At 38.7% G+C, this 20,767-nt stretch overlaps 1 protein-coding gene across 2 annotated transcripts; it reads right to left on the bottom strand.

The window, feature by feature from the left end:
• Positions 1-596: 596 nt before the first annotated feature.
• On the bottom strand, positions 597-16,769 carry LOC129724560 (methenyltetrahydrofolate synthase domain-containing protein). Of its 2 annotated transcripts, XM_055679559.1 has the most exons (7): positions 16,662-16,758; positions 16,538-16,601; positions 16,276-16,376; positions 15,671-15,832; positions 5,784-5,990; positions 5,179-5,545; positions 597-5,102 (listed from the first exon to the last, which is right to left on the bottom strand). In XM_055679559.1, the coding sequence occupies exons 3-7, from the start codon at positions 16,340-16,342 to the stop codon at positions 4,262-4,264; spliced, it is 1,644 nt and encodes a 547-aa protein (XP_055535534.1). In that variant the 5' UTR covers positions 16,343-16,376; positions 16,538-16,601; positions 16,662-16,758; the 3' UTR covers positions 597-4,261. The 2 variants fall into 2 exon arrangements, with proteins under 2 accessions (XP_055535534.1, XP_055535525.1); XM_055679550.1 differs by having other exon boundaries at positions 16,538-16,769.
• Between the last annotated feature and the right edge of the window lie 3,998 nt (positions 16,770-20,767).

The following is a 20,767-nucleotide window of genomic DNA, read 5'->3' as shown; positions in this document are numbered from 1 at the left end:
CCCTCTAGAAATTTTTCGTAGCCACCTCTCGAAAAAAAAAAAAATATTTCCTTCTAGTATATCACGATAGTTTCGGATAATCACGAGGGGCCCTATCGAACTATATTCCGGCCAAAAGAACATTTCCAATGCAGGCGATCGGTCCAAAAACAATGAAGAATAAACGGGCATCTCCAGAACCACTTTTCAAATTTGACCTCGTTTACGGTAGTTCGCCTGCCTAAAGCTGAACTAAGGTTCAGTATGGAGTCATTTATCTACCAATAAAGTTCCGAAAGCCACCAAAGTATTAACTTCTGAAACAGCCTCAGTATACGAGTTAACTTGAACAATTTTGCTGGAGACATGAAGCTTCTAGAACCTAAAATTTTCGAGTTATAGAGCCCTTTTACAGAAGTCGAGTCGACTCGACTGGAGACGAGTCGCTCGTCGAAGCATCTGTAATACGACCCGTAATGTTTCTAACGTTTTGTTTCTTCTGTTAGTTTCAGTCATTCTAACCGAAGTTTTGCGATTTTTGAAAATTCGGTTTTGTCGTGAACGGAACATACAGCATCAGACAGGTGATATTCTACCAAACCAAAAAGCAACAATCGTAGGCGTAAAATATTTTATTCAAAAAGTTTTTTCTGTTATTGTTCATTTTCTTACAAATGTTGATTTTTTCCTCAATTTTCCAGTATCAAACAGGTTGTGTATTTAATAATTGTTACGCAGTTACCGTTGTTCTATTAGTTTTGCTTGAGTATGATTCTATTCCACTCGCGGGCCTCCTTATTCTCAAGTTGAGCCTTTCTTTTGAGTGTTTTTTGTGTATGTGTATGCTTGTTGCTTCTTTCGTTTACGTTTAATCCCTGGGCGTTTGTTTTTTGTTTTGTTGTTGTTGTTCTGATTAGATTTTGTTCTCGCTTTGTTGTTTTTTTGCTATCCTTTCAAGAGCTTCCGATACCCTTTCCCTTGTTTTTTTTTACGCGGCTCAAAGCGTTCACATCAAGCCCTATCGCTGAATGTGCTAAACCGCTCGCTCATTTTTTGATCCTTGCTAATTTCGGAATTGGAAAATTGCTTTTGCCTTTAATTCTTTTTCCTGTGTGTTCTCGATTGGTGTTTCCCGTGGGTTTACGAACGCTGTTGCCAGCAGGTTTTGATTTGGAATAAACAGTGAAAGAAGTTGTTTTCGAATCCAAAGATACGATAGTTTCAACATTTTTTTTTCATCAACCTTTTGCATTTTACGGCCTAGTTTTATTTTCTCTTGTCCACATAATAATATTCATTTGCGTATTTTCTTCTTGCGGCAGCGTGCGCTTGCACCAAAATGTACTAAGATACTAATTTATTTGTTTTGCTTACTTTTGGGAGTGACTTGGGGAGATAGTGATACGACTTGAAAAGGTAATTATTTGCTCGGGTGTTTCCACCGTGCGAAAACTAAACAGACACGGACACAATTGGACTGTTTTTTAGTGATTAGTACTGTAGTAAGATACATCAGAGGTAGTGAAATCAACGGTAGCCTAAATAGTGAATGTAACGCTGTTATGTAATGGTTTAGTTTTTGTTAAAAGAAAACGTTAGCATACAGTAAACCTTACTCTTATACATGGAAAACAACAAGGAAGCGAAGCTTTCTCTTGGTCGATTTCCCTCAAACTGGAGAGAGAGTTTATTATTCTTGTGTCGACTCTTCTAGGAAAACTTCCCTTCCGGTTTCCTTATTTACTTGCTTGTTTTGTTTCATAGATGTATTATATCAATTTTTAAACCTACGCTTCATTTGTGTTGTGTGTACTTTTGCAAGCACGCTCTAATGTTTATACGTTATGCTTGCTTTTCTCTTTCTCGTTCTCTCTAGTGTTTGTGTGGGTGCTTTGCGCAATCCTATTAACCTTACACTCTGATTAGATTTAACGCGATTTTGTGTTATGTTTCTTCCACTCGTTTATAAAAGTCCTTGATTGACTTGTTTTTAACTTACCCTATAGCATTGTTCTAATGAAAACGAACGAACCATTTGTTTAGTGAAATCGCTTTTTGCAAACCGTGATGAGAGTTTTTTTATACTGAGTTCAAAGTAAAATGAAAAGAACAACACACACGTATATGTGAGACTCGCAACAAGCATTGTTTGGGAATCGGATAGACTCCAGTTCCTTACAACAAATTTCAAAAATAACTGGTCACTGATAAAAGATCTCACTGTACGGGTGTGTTGTACTCGTTGTTATTTTTTGTAATGAGAAATGGAAATATGGTTTATAGGTAAAATCGTTATACGGATTCGAACAGTGCCCTCTGGATTAAATATAGGTACTAGTTCCATGTTAGGAGAGAAAAGTATGACAAGTAAGGGCGAGTCAATTATGTATGTATCTATATCTTAACTGTCCACTCGGTATATTCAATGATCGCCCTTACTTCTTGTCACCGGTCGAATCCAGCTTATTAACCCTAAAATGCGCAGGCGTAGTCGGGCACCGCTTTGGTGTTTATTCCTTGCTCAAACTGAATGTCAAGTATTGACATTTCCCGACTAGCCGCGATTTTCTTATGTAACTTTCAACCATAAACTAATTGTTACAATTTATGCATTTAGCGTTTATTACTTGCTCCAATTTCAATATGCTTCAATGTTCATACGATAAACTAATTCACTGCTTTGTAAGGTAAGCTAGCTGTTTTCCGCGTATTTAACCTCCATAATGCTTAGAAATATTTCCTCTTGTTTCCCTTCTAAATCAGAGCTTCTACATTTGTTGCGCATTTGCGATCCTCCCGTATTTCGACTGGAAACGTGGCTCACAAAATACATCTGCCTTCTCTCTCTGTCTTGATGTGTGTTATTCTTCCGCGAGCGGCGAAGGCGACCGCTTTTGGTTTTCCTTTAACAAACTAGTTTTGTTTGTTTCATTGAATTTGTCACGCTTAACGTAGTGAAAAAAAAATCATGTGTCAAATGATAATAATCTAAAGAACATGTTTTGGATCTAGAGTACAAAAAAACGCCTGCCTTTGCGTTATGTTGCGTACACGCGTCTATGTACTGTTGCCCATTTTAAATGTATTGCTCAAGTGCAAAGAAGAAAATTACCCTTTTTGCTATTAACACCATAAATGAATATTATATAGATATAAATAGGCATCATGCACATATGTGAAACTCTCTCTCTCGCTTTCTTTCAACAATATGCACGATCTTTGGGTCAAGTGACCCCTCTTCTTCTAACCCGCGAAAAATGTTGATTTCATTGCTTCAAATCTCAGTGTTACGTTTGATTCTATATACCAGGAGTGGATTAAATATAAGTATTTCAATCGTTTTGATCGTACTTCACTCAAAAATGGTCGTTCTAACACATGAAGATAGTAATCCTTTGTTTTTCTCTTTGTAATTTTACAGTTGTAATAATAATATTTCATTGGTTCGTCAATCGTTTGTCCTTTTTATAGCAGGAAAAAGAATTGCTTATTTTCCACTAGTAAAAAATCTGCTCCTAGCGGCACATTATCCTATTACATACGATCGGGTTGTTGGTTTTGTTGTGTTTGTTCTCTGGTTTCGCTTCGTACTACAAATATCGTCTGTTGTGTTTCGATTTAGACACAAAAAAAAACGAAGGCAAAAATCGGATTTCGCGCGTACACCGCGGCGACTTGCTCGCTCTGTTTCTCTCTCATCTTTTGTTTGGGAACAGAATTGCTTCATATTATGAGTGGGTGTATGTTTTGAGATATTGGAAGGAAAAGCTGATTAGTACTATTACGTGATAACAAATAATCTCTATCTGGAAAAATGTCTCCTAATGTTAGTAACAGAAAAAATAACATCTTTGCGCTAGTGCTCCTTTGTCAGAAAAAGGTCAGAGCGCCCTATCTTTAGAACAGTTGCAATTAGCTAAAAACCAGCAAAGCCATTTGCAACGAGCGCTTTCTCTGGTGTTGGTAGTAAATCCCGCCTAAAGAGACAGCAGCGAAAGTACATACTTTCAAAAATGTCTGGATAAGAACATGGTTGCATTCAAGCGGTAACGACGATGGCGCCGGTAGCGTAGGCTTCCTCCTTCCATAGTAAAATATTATCTCGAAACAACGTGGATTTGAGGGAACTGACAAAGAGATTGGACGACACGTTGGCCACGACGAAGACCGCTTCCGGTTCCGGTGATTGCGAAACCGGGAATCGGTTCGCTCCGATATTTTGCACTCTGTTCGCGCTTTATTTATTTACTCTGTAGCGCTGATTGTTAACATCAGGGTCAATCTAGACAGACGTCACGTCCGTCGTCTCAATCCGACTACCATCAAGCACGGTTCCGTTGGTGGTGGGAGCATTGGGTGAGGCAGCATCGCCGCCCCCGCCGTCCTTACGCTTCATAATCTCGCACGTTAAAGTCACCTGCTTCGGTTCACCCACTGGCTCCCCATCTCTTTCGCGGGGGGTAACAGAGAATGTCAAATTTTCCAATTGCTTCAGCAATTCAGCTCCCTGTTCCTCGTCGTTCTGGTCTTGCTTCTTCTGGAAATGCAAATAACACTTTCCATAGAAACCATTCCATGTGATGAATATCGGATTGCACTCCCGATTACGCAGCTCCTGCTTGAGGTCCTTAATTCTCATTGAACGGCTGATATTTGTGACTCTTATACACAAATCACGCTCGACTCGGTTAAACTTTCGTTCACCCTTCTGATTACCATGACGACGGTCACGACGTTGGTCACGTCCTCCCTTTTTTCGATCTCCACCTTCACCACCAGCTTCCTTCTTACTGTTATCTTCACCCTCAGATCTTTCTGCGCCGGATTCGCCGGTGTCCTTGCCGGAGCGCCGTGGACCACGTCGGAAATTGCGGGGCTTACGTTTATGCTGTCGCTGTTTTGATTTTCCATCCTCACCCTCGCCATCGGTCTTATCATTGCCCTCGCCATCATCGTGACTCTCGGCATTACCGTTATGCTGCTTCTCACTTACCCTTCGGTCCGAACGTCGTCGTCTTCGATTGCCCGACTGTGGACGCCGGAATGATCTTCGCTGGCGTGCCTTCTGCTGGTAACTTTCTACGTCAGTGTCCTCCGACTTCAGTTCAATCACCTTTCCTGACCTGCCCCAAAAATAAACAAACGAAACCTTTTACTATCGACTGACCTAATCGGGAATGAATCATGAGTAAAACATACTTCTCTTCTCGCTCCTTGATACCCTTCAGGACTGGAACGATTTCAAGACGTCTCGAAGACAGCAAGTTCCACTGAATCCCGGTGGGACGCGGTAAGCGCTTTTCAATGCGGATTACTTCGGTCGGTGTTACGATCAGATCCAGCGGTAGATCATAGGTTTGAAACAAATTTTCGGGTAGCGTATCGTACACCTGAAGGTCGTGCACTGTGGTCACGATGAGGGTGTCCTTCGTTATCACGCCAAGATATGTGAGAATACCAACGTCCAAATCTACGTAACCGTTGCCTTTTCCGATTCGATGACCTTTTCTGTCAACTGCACAGGAACCGACTACCACCATATCTAACTTCTCGATATTGTTGATATCTAGGGGAAGAAACGAACATAAAGCATCTATCAACCCCTTCGTCACAAGCAGCTGGTCGTCGTTGATCGCTGGGGTGTCATCGTCACTATCAGCGCGAGATGACCTCGCGCGGCTATCAAGTTCACGTCGCCCAGTAATGTTGTTTATCTTCACGTTTGCACAAAGTGTTGCTAAACGCTTATCAACAGCTTCCAAGCCAAACAAACGAGAGCTACTGACTTGTTTCATTCAACTTACCGATTTCTTCAAATGTGTCCTCGCTGCCCTGCAGCTTGATAATTTTCTTCTGCGTCGCCAAATCCAACTCGTCCGGATTGCAGTTTTTGATCTTCGCATACACGTTGGGCGATTTCTGGGCCGGCGGCACAAACAACGTTTTGCGGTTTTTGACCACCTCCAGCTTGATTGGTTCTTGGGCCATATCGATGTTCACCTTGATGGAATCTGCCGGGAGGGAAAAGTTTTAAGTTATTTAATCGATTTGTTTCCAGTTTGATCGTATTATTCATTTTCATGTGTGAGAGTGAAGGTGGAGGTCCATCGACCTACATTTGCGTTTTAATTAGTCTATAGCACAAACAGTAAACGCTAATTCAAAAGTATACTTTCGACGGTCCAGAATTCAATTAGCAGTCTGATCAAACCAGTGAATGACTATCAACTTAGCAACTTCTCTGCTTGTAAATTAGTTTCAACAAGACTTAATTTGTATAGATCTAGATAGCTAAATACAAACATGGTTAAAAAATTCTAAGTGATTTTACGATCTCCCGAAACTAGCCATTCAGGGAGATTGACCTGTGGTTTATAGCGACACAAAACACGAATTCAAATTCAATAAATTATATAAAGGATTTTGCTTTAAAGAGGAGTATTCAATGTATTTTCTCCTTTCTCTCTTATTCTCGCATAAAACTCAGTGAAATTGATAGCAACATGTCATGGCAATGAGTTTTAACAAAAAATAATAATAACAATGTAGAAAAAAGCAAATAATGTAATCGGTCCAAATATAATTTTTCAATGAAAAGGGCTGGCTTAGGCGTGAAATTTTAAAATGTCGATTCCATCGCTAATGTAAACAAACAATACCTGAAACGTAAGAAGAGAAATCTCCTTCTCCCGGGCTGGGAAACGAACAAACGAGGATGAGAAGCAATTCCTCTACTGTCAATGTCTTATTTCATGTTAACTCAAAAATAGTACCAGAAAATTACGTTGTATCAAGGTAATTTGTTATTATTTGTTTTAATTTATTAAAAAACTATCTGAACTACTTAATACCAACACTACCGCTCCTGGCACCCGCTGTAGCTACCGATGCTGGTACCCGATAATGTTAACTTTTCAATTAAGTATTTCATTTGCCCTAACAAGGACATTTTGGTGATCAATTTAATATCGGATATGATACTGATCGCATCTCGATGCTATCTCCAACAGTAGGAAAAGGGCACTCTTTTGATAACACAGTGCAAAGCTGTTTTTACGCTGAAAATTTGACAACCGAAAGGCTTTGATTGCCAGCATCCCAAAAACGGTTGTGTGCTGTAAAAATACGACAGAGCTTTTAACTGGAGAAAGTTACTGGCCAATGCACCTACCACTGACGCTGCCGCTACCGTACAAACAATTTTCTATTAGTGTAGTGCCGCTGCATCTACCACTGCTGTTGCTGAAAATTAAGGCCTGTCCTAGTCGCTATCCAAAACTAATATGGCTGGTTTAGGCGAAAGCAGACTCTTATATAGGCCAGATAGTATCTTCCCGGTTTACTAGGTATACAATGCTATCGACCGTGTTAGGGAAAACAATGATTGAACGACCAATCAGGTCAATAGAAATCTGTGTTTCAGGAAGGATTGATAATTCTAAAAAGTACAGTTGCTTGCATAATTAAGGTTTGACAGTTTTCAAGATTTGATAACAAAAGCTGCTGGGTTTATGCAACACCATTGTTGAAGGAAAAGGAAATTCAGTAAGTGCTGAGACATGGAAATGAAGTCAAATTTATAATCGTTCCTACCTTAAAAATGAAGTACGTATAATGAATGAACGAGAAAATAATATTAACTAGGTCTTGATTTTTTCCTTAAAAGAACAATATGTTGTTCAATTTAATATCAGATATGATGCTCATCACATCTCTCTAATATCTCCTACAGTGGGAATAATGCATTCTTCTGGTAACACAGTGAAAAGCTGGTTTCACACTTAAAATTCGACGGGCCATATATTTTAAATGCCAGCATTCAAGAACGTTTGTGTGTTGTCAAAGTAAGGCAACTTTTTATTGGAGGAAGTACAGTACAGACCTCGTTCGATTTTAGCAAGTTTTGTTTTTGGCACGGTTCAATTTTGGCAACATAACAACTTTGGACATGTTGCCAGTGCCACCAGCAACCATCCGAGCGTTGAATTGAATTTTCGCTTCAGTCCGGTATGCGTCATAGAAAATTAAATTTGGACGTGTTGCCAAAATCGAACATGGCCTGTACCGGCTGATTGGCACCGCTACTACTGCTTAATAAGAACCAGGGGCGACTCATCCATAGGTGCAACTTGTGACATCAGGCAAAAACTAAATAGAGTATTGTAAAGACTAATTGAAAGCTAAATGTATCAACTTCAATTTACTTTTTTTCGCGTATATTTTTGTGGTTACTTCCTCGTACAATGATTTTATAATCACAGGTAGGCTTCAAAGCCATAAATCACCCCTGGTAGGGACCCTCCCTGCGCTATCCAGAGCTAATGTGACTGGTTTAGGCAGAAGCAACAAGGCTCAATTTTTTTCAATAGAGCAGTAGTTCGAATAATCAAATTACAATTTTCTGCATTTGGGCGGATGATTTCATAATTGATAGCTGCAGAACGAAGAAAATCCTTTGAAACATAACCACATTTGAATTTGGACATATTTTTCACTTTTTCCGTTTTGAAATTGTCATTTTACATCTCTATTTAGCCGAACTTCCTGAGGGACGTTGTTCTATGTCGAACCAAAAAAGTGCGAACAACACAAGAAGCCTTCGGACAATGCCACAACAGATTAAAATACTGATCGCAGTGCGGTCGGTACATCAAAAATCAAAAATAAAAGGTACAAGGAGATAAGGTCTATAAAAGAGAGCCTACAAAAAGCGTAAAGCTGACGACACGCTAGTCACAAGTTAATTTTTTCTAATGAGAAGCTATTTGTCCTGAAGCAGCCACACTATGCGCAAAATGATCGATTGAGGGTAACAACAAGAGACAATATTGCGGAGTGCCAAAGGAGTGTTCCCATTTCTGAGTGCAGCTATCATTAAAGTTTGAGGAGCAATTTGCAAGCGAAGTAAGCTCCTGCTGGTTTTAATTACCAAAGGCGTCAACAAAGGCGTCAACAAAGACAGTACTGTTTATTACAAAACGGAAGTTTTCGAGAAAAATGTTACTCCGAATCTTCGAAAACTTATCGGAGATGACCACTAAAGCTTGATCTATTTAATATTTGATCGCAAAAAATGGAACATATCTTCGTCAAAAAAAACAAGTATGAAAAATCTCGTGATATCATTTTGCAGCAAATTTGTTGACCTTCAAAACAAAACTACAGAAAAAAAAGTTCGTCTGAGTTTCAGATGAATCACGCACTTTTCGTTATATACCGCCCATAATCTTCTGCACAGTGGAACTTGCCATTTTCTTCCACCATCTATATAAATCAGCTGGCTTTTTTACCGTTCTGAGACTTTTCTTCAACTTGCTCTCTATTAACGCCCAATATTTTTCAATTGGACGAAGATCTGGGAAATTTGGTGGATTGATAGCTTTTTTAATGATATCAATTCCATTCTCCTTGTACCAATCCATGAAGTCTGACCAAGTCAGGCCAGAACTTTATCGGGCCGTCATGTGATTGGATGAACGGCAAAACCGTTTTTTATTGCTACAGCCAAGGATGTAAATTATCACCAAAAACATCATATCAAGAAGACTGGCATCTCTGGATCGATCCCATACAAAAGACAAGCGTCAAATCAAACAGCGTACTCTATTTATCAAAGGTGGAAGTTTGCTATGAAAGTGCGAAGTGCTCTGCGAAGACAGAGTGTGCGTATATAGTGGTCCAGCCTGCGCGTTCGGCTTGCATTCGCATCGCCAGCACACACACTAGCATGCGTCAGTTCCACTTTTACTTAAAAGACTGCGCTGCCAAGACTGTCGCTCGATCTCAGGCAGAGTTCTTAGTCTTCTTGATATGATGTTTTTGTTATCACTCACGGTTTTTTTTTTTTCACAGATCGATAGCTCATGAACAACTTTGTATGACGAACTTGAAGTTCTCGAGTAGTACTACAACTTTGTCGAAGAGAGTATTAGTCGTACTCGAACACCGGAGCCATGAGAGCACATGGAAGAAAATTATCGCGATAATTTGCAATGATGTTCTCTCACAGCTCCGGTGTTTGAATACGAGTACTACTCTCTTCGACAAAGTTGTAGTACTACTTGAGGACTTCAAGTTTGTCATACAAAGTGGTTTAGAATTGTGCTTATTAAATGAACTATTGGCTAGCGAAAAAAATGAGCGCGAGTGATAATTTACATCCTTGGCTACAGCTACCACATCATCTGCTTCCGCGCGAACATGTCGGAAAACACGAATTTAAATCGCTTGGCGACATCATCCTTGCGTTTGTACATACAGAATTTTTGTCCTGGGAAATGCGCGAAATCCACTTTCACATGTCTCATGGTCCAATCAAATGCAGTCGTCAAATGGTCAAGACTTTCTCATACAGCATCCTAACGCGGCGTTTTGCAACGAGATTCTGCTTGAGGGTCTTGTTGGGGTACTAGCGTGGAAGGACCGCAGGCCTTCACGCCGACAGATTCGTCGAACAGTGCTGTACGGTGCTGAGAACTTCTTAGCCGAATCGCGCAGGGTCATCTCAGGGTTCGTTCAAACTGCTCTGCAGACTTTCAATCGTATGTGCTTATCAATCGTTGCACTCCTGCGGTTGCTGTGATCCAGCGTTCGTTTCATTGAATCGTTTCAGCGCGCTGTTTTCGATTGATTTGGGGAATTTGAGGCACTTCGCAATTTTTGCACCTGGCCAGATTTTAACGTGAGTGTGCACAAATTTTTCTCACGTCTTTCACGTTCCATCGTCGAAAACTTTTGATCCACCGGCTCGAATTTGATGAAACTTTCACCTCTTTGTAAACAAACCTTCCTCATCACTGCGCTGTCATTGGTTTCTTGTAACTGCAACTAGAGGCGCCACAGTAAATAAAAAGCTGCGACCAACAATTAAGTGGTTCTAACTTTATCGGTCTAAGTGTAAGACGACGAGTGGAAAGCGCTCTATTCATACATGGCTCGGTGCAGTACTGTTGTCTGTGCCAGTATGTTTTTCTTCAAGACATCAGTTTTAATAAAATTCTAACAGCAGATCGTTAAACTGTCTGATAAAGGAGGTGGTTACGAACCCCCTGAAAAAGCTTTACCTTAAGACATCAAAATAGTCTAGGCTCAGGGAAGCAAACACTAGTTGACCTATTGGGACGGGGAGATTGTCAATTTTTTTTTTTGCCGCTGATATAGAGGGTATCGCAGAAGGCAGCTGGTTTCTACTCGTGAAGTCTATGCTAGGCGTGCTCGCATATGATTGATATTTTGTTCGTGAAAATTCAACCTTGAAACTTTTATTCAATTTTCACTGCTAAGCAAAGAAGTGATAATGATAACTAAATTATCAAAAAATTGTCCATCATTTTATCAACCCAACGACATATTGACTATTGTGATCCATCATGTAGTTACATCAGTGTTAAAGTTGGAAATCTTTCATTCCGGTTTTAGTTTCCGCAGAATGTATCCCGATATAGTGCGGTAGAACGTAGTCCTACGTCAAAAAACTTTTACCATTGAGTAAAATTTTCAGGAGACGCGATAAACGAAAACACTCAAATAGTGAATTATTTTCAACAATTTTTTCCAACATAACTGCACCAAATCATTGCTGGAAAGGTTTTAAAAGACGGTACATGAGAGCATAACGAGTTCTGTTTGAGAAACTTACATGTACCACTTTTGTTCTATGAGAAAAATAATGACACCCAGAAAACGTTGAGAGCAAAAATGGTACATGTCCAGTGTGAGCATAAAGGATGCATTATAGCTCTCTAATCTTAGGAAATAGCACACTCATGTCTTCAGCAAAGTTGTCCAAGTGATTGAGTACTATAGAATGATGATCTGTTTGTTAAGGAATTCTGTCTCTTCGTGGCGCTAGTGTATATATATTTGGTAACAGCATACGAGTTGATACTGAAATAGGTAAAATGCTTTCTGTTACAAAATAGTCACGGGTACACTAGCGCCACGTAGTGAGAAAATTCCAAAGCAGACAGATCTTCAGCCGAAAGTACTCAGTCACTTGACAACTTTGCTGAAGACATGATTGTTTTATATCCTAAGATCCTCGACTTACAATTCATCTAACATGCACAGACTGGACATGTACCACTTTTACCAAAATTTGTTTGGTTATAACTTTGGTATAGGTTATCAGATCTCGGTTTTTCTTGGATATTCTAGTACATTATTGCGTTCTGCATCAATTTATGCAAAAAACTCAAAAAGTGTAAAAATGGCACATGTACTACTTTTGCTCTCAACGGCTCAAATTGTCGGTCGGCAAGACAACTAACTCTTGATTGCGATTGTTTTGGCATTTTATAAATCAACTTAGAACTCTGTCTTGTTCGATATGCATATTTCCATTTTTTTGAATTTTTGAGCTATGAATGCTTGAAACTTTGCCAGGTTTTATACTCAGTAGGTATTTTAGCTTAATCATTCGAGAAGTTATCACCGCGAAACTCCGTGTCTCCGTGAAATAATCACCGCGAAACTCCGTGTCTCTGCGCGTCTGCGTCGGTAAAAGAGAATAGAGATGTCATTTATAATGTTCCGATGTAAACACGCCTTCGGCCCGAGATTTTCGGTGTGTTTGTGACTTCCCGCCTGTTGGTTCTATTCCAGCACGTTGCGACTCAGAGTAAGTTTCGTTCGTTCAGTAACTATAGCATCGTTCGTCAAAAAAATTTAAATTATTCGCAATAATATATACACGATGTTTACCTCTACTGAAGTGCGCTTGCTTTCTTGCAGGTATTTGAGATTGGTAATAAACCTTTAATTTAATACGTTAATACTTCGTATAGTTAATTATTTTCGCGCGCCTCATTCGCATAGGATCGCGGGGTTTATAAGGAAGATACACACCGTTGGTATTCGTAATACGCGAGCCTCGCGCGAATCATCATTCGATTCCATTATTTGCCACGGAAACATAATTACTCAAACCATTCTCTCCATTGCAGAATAGAGATGCGGGATAAGCTCAGTCTTGGTATGACCGGTCAACCGAAGATTGCCTGCTCGTTGTTTTTATATAAGCGTGTCGCAAATCGAGTTCGATTGATTATTATCGTGATTGATCTAACAACTACGCAATGTATACCTATCAACGAATCGTGTCTTCCGAAGTGCGTTCGCTTTCTCGGGTATACGGGATTGGACATAAACAAATGTTTCAACACGATGGATGGTTTACGCGCGCTCCGCTCCTGAATATTCCTGATGTTTGGCATTAAAGATACTTCGTTCGCCTTCGTAATAAGCTAACTTCGCGCGCAGCATTGTCTCTTGGTCTAAACCGGTACAAAATATAAATAAGCTAATTGTGCTCTTCTAGTCAGTCGGCTGAATTTAGAATAAACTGAAAATAGCTAAATAGAGACGGGTAGGAGTAACATATATGATCGCATCACTTATCAAAGTGAATCCTGATCCAACGAGCCCTCCCCTACCAACAAAAACCTCCTTCCTGTGACCTTTGTGGAGATGCAGAGGTAAACACGGTCTCCAAATAGCAAGGGTCACAATAACATCCCTTCTCTCTTCCCACCTGATTGCAAGGACGTGGCCGGCGTCGTTATTGATCCTTTAAAGTATTGAGTCACTAAAACTTGTACAATGAGAATGGTCGGTCACTCCCAACCCCATTCAGTTGATTCACTGTGCAATTTTACTGATTTGGATCAATCACGGAGTGCAACCATTGATATGTGCAGTCAGTCAAGCTAAGCTAAAGCTAAGCTAACGGCTCAAATTGCGGGGCAAGAACTTCAAGATCACCAATTCAACACCAAACTGTTTAAATTTCGATAAACACTGATGGGAAAAATTAGTGCCTTTTTTTTCATAAGCATAAAAAAGGGGTCATCTTATCCATGTTATACTACCGATAAGGGAGGGGAGGGGTGAATTTTCGCGTCGATCACTTTCTGCAACATTTTGAGAAACTTCCTTACTAACGGCTTATTCAAACAATAGATGTTTTTTTGGAGTGCAGAGTGACAATCCCGGATGTCGTTTACGGAATCCTTCAAGCCTATCTTTTCGTGCGAGTCCCGTCTCCCCGCAAAATCATTTTCCGCTGCTATCTGAACGGTAAAGCATCTAACGTTCTTGCAATAAAGGCCTTAAAGTTCCTGGGCCCTAAAGTTTTACACCGTTTTCTGGTTTTAATATATCAGCTGAAAGAGTACAATTTTCTAAGCAAAACGTGATTTTTAAAAAATATTTATCGTTATCCTTCGATTTTTAAATGAAATGTTTAATGTTTAATTTAATTTTTTGATTTTTGAACCAGAACTGCAGAACGACTATTAAAATGTGATAAAATGTGCTTTGATAAGACAGAATCTGCATTTTTCTGCATTGATAAAGCGGATATTTCGAGAGCGCTTCGAGATTTTTACAAAAAAAAAGTTGTTTGTATCCGATCTTTGAGCGCGTCGAAAGAACCATGTTTTAGATTGCGATCAGATACACTGGGGTCGCTTTTTACGCGGGTTGTTTTTATGCGTTTTTTGAACGGGATATTTTTACAATAACGCGGATTATTTTTACTCGCTTCGGAACATTGTTTGTACGCGGTATCACATAAGTTTAGTATGAATATATCTAATCTAATCTTTTAAATGCGGCACAACCAACCGCGTAAAAAGCGACCCCAGTGTATTTCGAATATTTTTTATTTTGTAAGGCGACAATAGGGGATTACAATCCAGTAAAAATTTTTTTTTGTTTCGATTTTTAGGTTGAATCAATAGGACGTTGAATAGGTCGGTTGCTGACACGAACGATTGTGCACGGTCTTGGTAGCAATTACCTTTAAGGTTCTCTGTACTGAACATCACATTTATTACCAAATAGATAAAAATTCTTCAAAATGTCTAGCAATATCTGGCTTTGCTGATACGAAGATCCAAAAATTCAGAACGCATGTACTGGATGGCGGTTAAACGATTTAGTAGCTTCTAATTGTTTACGCTACACTGAAAAAACAGAAATTCAGACTACACATTGCGAAGGAGATGCAGACACTAGAAAACCATCACTCGGCTGCGTACTTTATCATGCAAATCAGAACCATTTCCTATCATGCAAAACGCCAACCAACGATCACATCAAGAAGTATTGTGGTGGCGATGTTGTGATCATCAATCTGCAATCTGCGTTGGCAAAAATGGACTATATAATCCACGAACAAAGCATACAGATATACGGTATCACTATGTACATGATTTGCTGGACAATGACATGATTGAACTGAATATGTCAACACCAAACAACCCAGATTTTGCCAGACTCGGTAATCTTATTTTGAATTCTCGTAAAATGTCAATGATCGAATTAATAAACGAATCAAAATCCGATGCTGTGTGAGCTATTTCGAACTTACATGTAGAAGCGCAACAGCAATTACCGCTACACCCGCATGCAATAAATTTTGTATAGGCAACGAGGATTTTCTTATCAGGCTAATAATGACAAACCAGTATAAATTTTGATAACCGGTAGGTACTATCAATGTGTTCATGAAGCTATCTACAAACCTGTGTATACATTGATTAGTACACGACCGTACATTTGTCGTGATTAGTCATTAAGAGGATTCTTGACTTAGTAAAAGCATTAGAGATTTTGTTTTGACACACTTTACCATCATTTCAAAATATGTACCAATCGGTTACCCCCGGAATACTTCTTCGTTACTCACTGGCTTTTTTGAATTCCTCCGTTCCGGCGAGCAGCTCGGCAGCTGTTTCGGATCCAACAAAGTTGGGGATCTTGTTGAACACGGAAAAGCGACGCAGGGGCTTCAGCTCCTTTATCTTCTGCCATGTTTCCAGACGAATTGTGCGTTTGGTTACTTCTTTTGCTGAAAAGCAAACGAACGATAACAATAACGTACGATTAGTTTTCAATTGAACGCAAACTTAATAGGTTAGGTTACCAGCTCTTCCATCGGCTGGAGAAAAGCAAACAGTGAGCAGAAGCTTAAAATAGTACGCGAGACGAGCGGGTGGGCGCGCGGAAGGAAAATTCCTTTCTTGTTACGAAATGAATACTTCTGACATCACCGATTCACCTCACTGTGATGTGAGTTCTAGCAAAATTAGTTTCATTTCTAAGCTTCTCATTAAGCACGAGAATAGTATAAACAAACGAAAAACGAAATATTTTTTTTTTTTTTTTTGGAAATAGCGATGATTTCACTCACTGTGCTTTGGAAGAAGTGTGAAACGCGAAAGCAGAAACGAACGGGTGCCGCATGTCAAATAAGGGCAACAAAGCGAAGCCCTCATTATGTTTCATACTCACGTTTGTCTTCCGTAGGGACCCATTGTTCCGTAGCTGGCAGTGTCTCAGTTTGGCCTTCCGTCGCCATTTCGTTTCAAATAGTCCGGAAAGCTCCCTTCAATCTGAAAACCGAAAAAAAACCAATCAATCGTAACACCGTTTGCTATGATCTGCACAATTTCGCGCTTTATAGAACGAATCGAGTTTTCCACTACACTTTTTTATCTTTCTCGGGCTGACCTCATCAACTGTCAGAAAAGAAAAAATCATCCTCATCGCTCACCTTTGTAATGAAACGTAAAAACTTTACGTTTTTCTTCTCGCAAACGCGCCTCGATTTATCGAAACTAAAAAGGAAAAATAAGATGCTCGACAGAGATTTCTAACCGTGAGAAAAATATAAGAACTTGTTTCACTGGCAAAAAGTTTTCGCGGACTGTTGCGAGTTGATTTTAAAATCACTTCTGCCTGCTTCGTGTCTTCCTCTATATTAAACCATGAACGCAAACACAGATAGGCGTCACTTCCGGTCCTGCCAAGGTAGCTTTGGCATTGGATGGTTTGATGAAAAGGCGCACGAGTGAGACGGGAAACCGCTTAACATCCAATGGAAGAAGCGGAACAAAAAATGGGGCACTTTGAAAAATGAGCATACCTCACACAGTACGCTGCATCCGTTCAGCAATGGTAGCACACGAGAAGCTTAGACAAGAACCAAAATTTTTACACTTAGCAAAATAAATTGGCTTTTTTCAAACTGTAGTACACTCTTTGACCAAGCGTCAAATATTTGTCACTTTTTGACAAATAAAAATTTGGTCAAAGATGATTGTTTGTCACTCTCCAATTTTTACATGGGGCAAACACAGACAAAAAAAAATAATGATGTCAAATAAATTTTGCGGAATCGATGGTTGTGGATCGCATATATTTCACTTGGGCTTACTTTTTTCACGCATGTACACACTCGTGAAAAAAAAGCGTCTAGCACAAGGGGATAGCAACATGCTATCTCTTTCTATGTTGAATGAGTGAAGAGTCTTTCCGACTAAAGTGAAAAGTATATGGAACTTTTGCTGGGCGCCTGCCTCGGGGCTTTATTTTTAAATAAAGCCCTGATATGTTTCCTACTGTCAAACGTGTAGAGTTTAGATAGGGCTACCATCCCCTAGGTCTAGCAAAACTTGACATTTCAGTACGTTTATATTCTATCAGTTCCTGCCCTGTAAACTCGTGAATTTCGTTTCGCATGAACTGTAAACTGCAGGCTGGTGAAATACCTGTGAATTCCACAACCGGATTTTCACAACAAATTTCGCTAGCAAAAAAGGAATTCTAGAGATTTAAGAAAAAATACGTAGTGCCTACTGAAAGGGGGCTAATCGATTAGATTACGAAAAAGCAGGAACCATTATAATGTGAAACAGACAAACGCCAACGATGTCATGATGCACAAATCATAAAAGCTAAACCGAAGAGAAAACAAAGGAAAATTGGAGACAATGAAAATAAACAGTGGTTGGCTGAACTAATGAGAAGCGAGGAGCTAATTTGGAACAAGCCTGTTCGGTGAAAGTACCTGTTTTTGAATTAATTCCAGTAGGTACATATCCCCGAAAAATTACATTATCTAAAACTAACTTATTATTCTAGTGACCGAATGTAAAAACATGTGGAAAAGTATGAGAGATGCGTTAAAAGGAAAATCCGGGGACAGTGGAGGAGATAGACAATCTGATGATGCTAGCAAGAACTCCGAGAATGTTGACATTACCAGCATGTTATCCTTTCTCACACCCGTTATCACTCAGTTTCCTCGGCAAGCGAAAACCCTGGGTACATCTGGTAACAGTCATGAACCTAATTCTGATGATACGATTAACGAAGAATCGCTAATGTCGAACTACGCCTATGTGAGTACTCATTTCAATTTAAACAATAATTCTAGTTAAAATAAACTGTGAACCACTTGAATGACTTTATAGGTATATGGATGGTGATATGGCCTCGATAGCACTAATCGCCTGATATCAAGTAATATGCGGTGTAGTGTGAACAAGGCATAAACGAAATTTCAATTTCTAAATAAGTGTGGATATTTTTCGAACTATCACTCTTCAATTTTTGCAATTGAATCTTTAGTTATTTTTCCTGGATTGTCAAAATGTTAATAGAAATTGATCAACATGATTTATTGATTTAATTTCAGGCTGTTTACAGTCAGAAGAGAGACGATGTGCTAGAATCAGTTCAAAGCATTTCAACAACTCAACAACAAACTGTATATGGAGCACAATCTGAATTCAAGTTTGAGTACATATAAAAACGCTGAACCAAACAGATTTAAATCAACTGAACTAAACATATATAAACATGATATATGATGAAATTGAAGAAAATAAGGACGATGGTACCTTATGCCAAGGGACCGAAAACATAAAAAAAGAGATATAATAACACTATAACATTACTAGTTGGCCCGTAGTGGCTAGCCACTTGTAAATGCATGTTGGCCTATTAAAAGTTGGTATTTAATCTAAAATGATAAATTATTTTTTTGAAATATCGAGTTGAAGTTCAAGATGTAACTATGACACTATCGACAACTCGATGCAGATGGCCAGCGCTGGTTTAAAACTTAAATAATTATCTAAACTGCGATAAATTCTTCGTTCAGTAGATCATGAAAACGCGTGGATTGATTGCTTACTCGAAAACGAATCTGCATCTCGCTTTTTATACGGATCCACTGCACAGCTGTTTTCTCCAATACCTAAAGAATTTTTCTCCATTAATTGATTATTTTAGAAAAATTGTTTTCTAACGATTTAATTTTTTTCAAATTTCATAACTTGAACAATAGTTGATTTTCTCAATTGTTTGATATGACATATGTTATATTCGAACTAAACTTACAAAATAACTAAAAATTAATGTGATTGAAAAAAAAAATTTACAACAATTTACAAAAACCATTGCTCATAAAAAAATATTGGATTGCTTAAAAAATATTAACACATGCAAAAATTTGTCTCTGCAATTTGTTATTTACAATAGCAAAGCTTGAAATAACGAAGTACTGTCCTCTTTTAATCATTGATAGGCAGTTCAAACCCCTCTCTAATATTCCGTCATAACTTCACACATGATAAATGACGCACATGAAACATCTGTCATCTGTCAACAATCCTCATCCCATCACCGAAATTGAAAATTTTATGTCGATATTCCAAAATATCTTAAATCAAAATAGTTGATCAGATTTTACATAATATTTAAAAATAATTACCAATAGCTTAACCCGATCCCGGCGGAGAGAAATCAGTTTTTATCTCAAAAAATGATCTTCAAACTCTTATTACTCAGCAACTATATACACAATTAACACAAATCAATCTGTTCTCTAAACTTACTGAATAATTTCATCGTGAAAATTTTCAAGTATAATTGTTGAACTTGAATCAAAGTTTGAATGTCACCCGTCGGGAATAGGTTTATCTTATATTCTAAATTTTTTTGAAACAGCTAAAATTTCCACGTATCAGGAAAATAATTATCCCTTTCTCCGTACATCTGGAACGTCGTAGTATACTTAAAGAATTAATTTGGGGTACAATATGTGCAGCATGTCTTGTGTAGGTTAAATGTCTTTTCTATTTGAAAAAAAAAATGAAAAAAATTGTATCGCTTTATTTTTGAGTACAACTTCTTGAGAACATTTTTGTAAATTTTGCTAGAGCTTTGAGTAATAGGAAGAAAGTTGGATAGATTTCAAGTGCGGGTTGTTACGCGCTATAAGCTAAAATTGAAACTCGATATGGTGTTTTGCATAAAACGGCTTTGCCGAGCTACAGCCGGTTTTCTTCAATTTTTTATAAATGATCATTATTAACGTCTTCGGTCATAATTGATTTTTGAAGAAGCAAATAATTTTTTTGCTATCGAATAACTGTTCTATTGAAAAATTACTATTTCAATGCATATAGAAATTGCTACACACTTAACGAAAATCCAAACTGCTTATTTTCTCGCGCAAAAAGGTTTTTAATCCCCATCATGTTCCTGACTTTTTCATAGTCTATCCTCAATGAATTACAACTGGTACAGCCTAATTCCATCACTTGACAACCTAATTTTGATGGCAATGCCATGACATTACAGAACTTATTGGACATGCGATTATGAAGTAACATTCATAATCAACTGCCAGTGGTTTGGCTAACTTTAGATTTCATTTACCTGCTTGATATTTTTGATACTATGTCTTTCTTACATCTTAAACTTGCCTTCCGCCCTTTATCACGTTTTTGGCGGTTTTTGACGATGCACCTGCATCAGAACCTATAGCCATGTGCTAATTTAACACGTGTTCCGAATATTAGTTAAGACGCAGTAAGCTTTGGTTTCCTTACGACTGACTTCATACCAGGCGAGAGGAGGTGAGTGGAGGACTAAAAGCAAAAGTAACTTGTAGTCAGAACAGGAATGTTTGCGTTGCTACACTTACAAATAT

Source organism: Wyeomyia smithii, chromosome 1, assembly GCF_029784165.1.
Source record: "Wyeomyia smithii strain HCP4-BCI-WySm-NY-G18 chromosome 1, ASM2978416v1, whole genome shotgun sequence".
Taxonomy (NCBI): domain Eukaryota; kingdom Metazoa; phylum Arthropoda; class Insecta; order Diptera; family Culicidae; genus Wyeomyia; species Wyeomyia smithii.
Note: the sequence above shows the minus strand (reverse complement) of the source record. Positions and strands in the feature narration are given on the sequence as shown.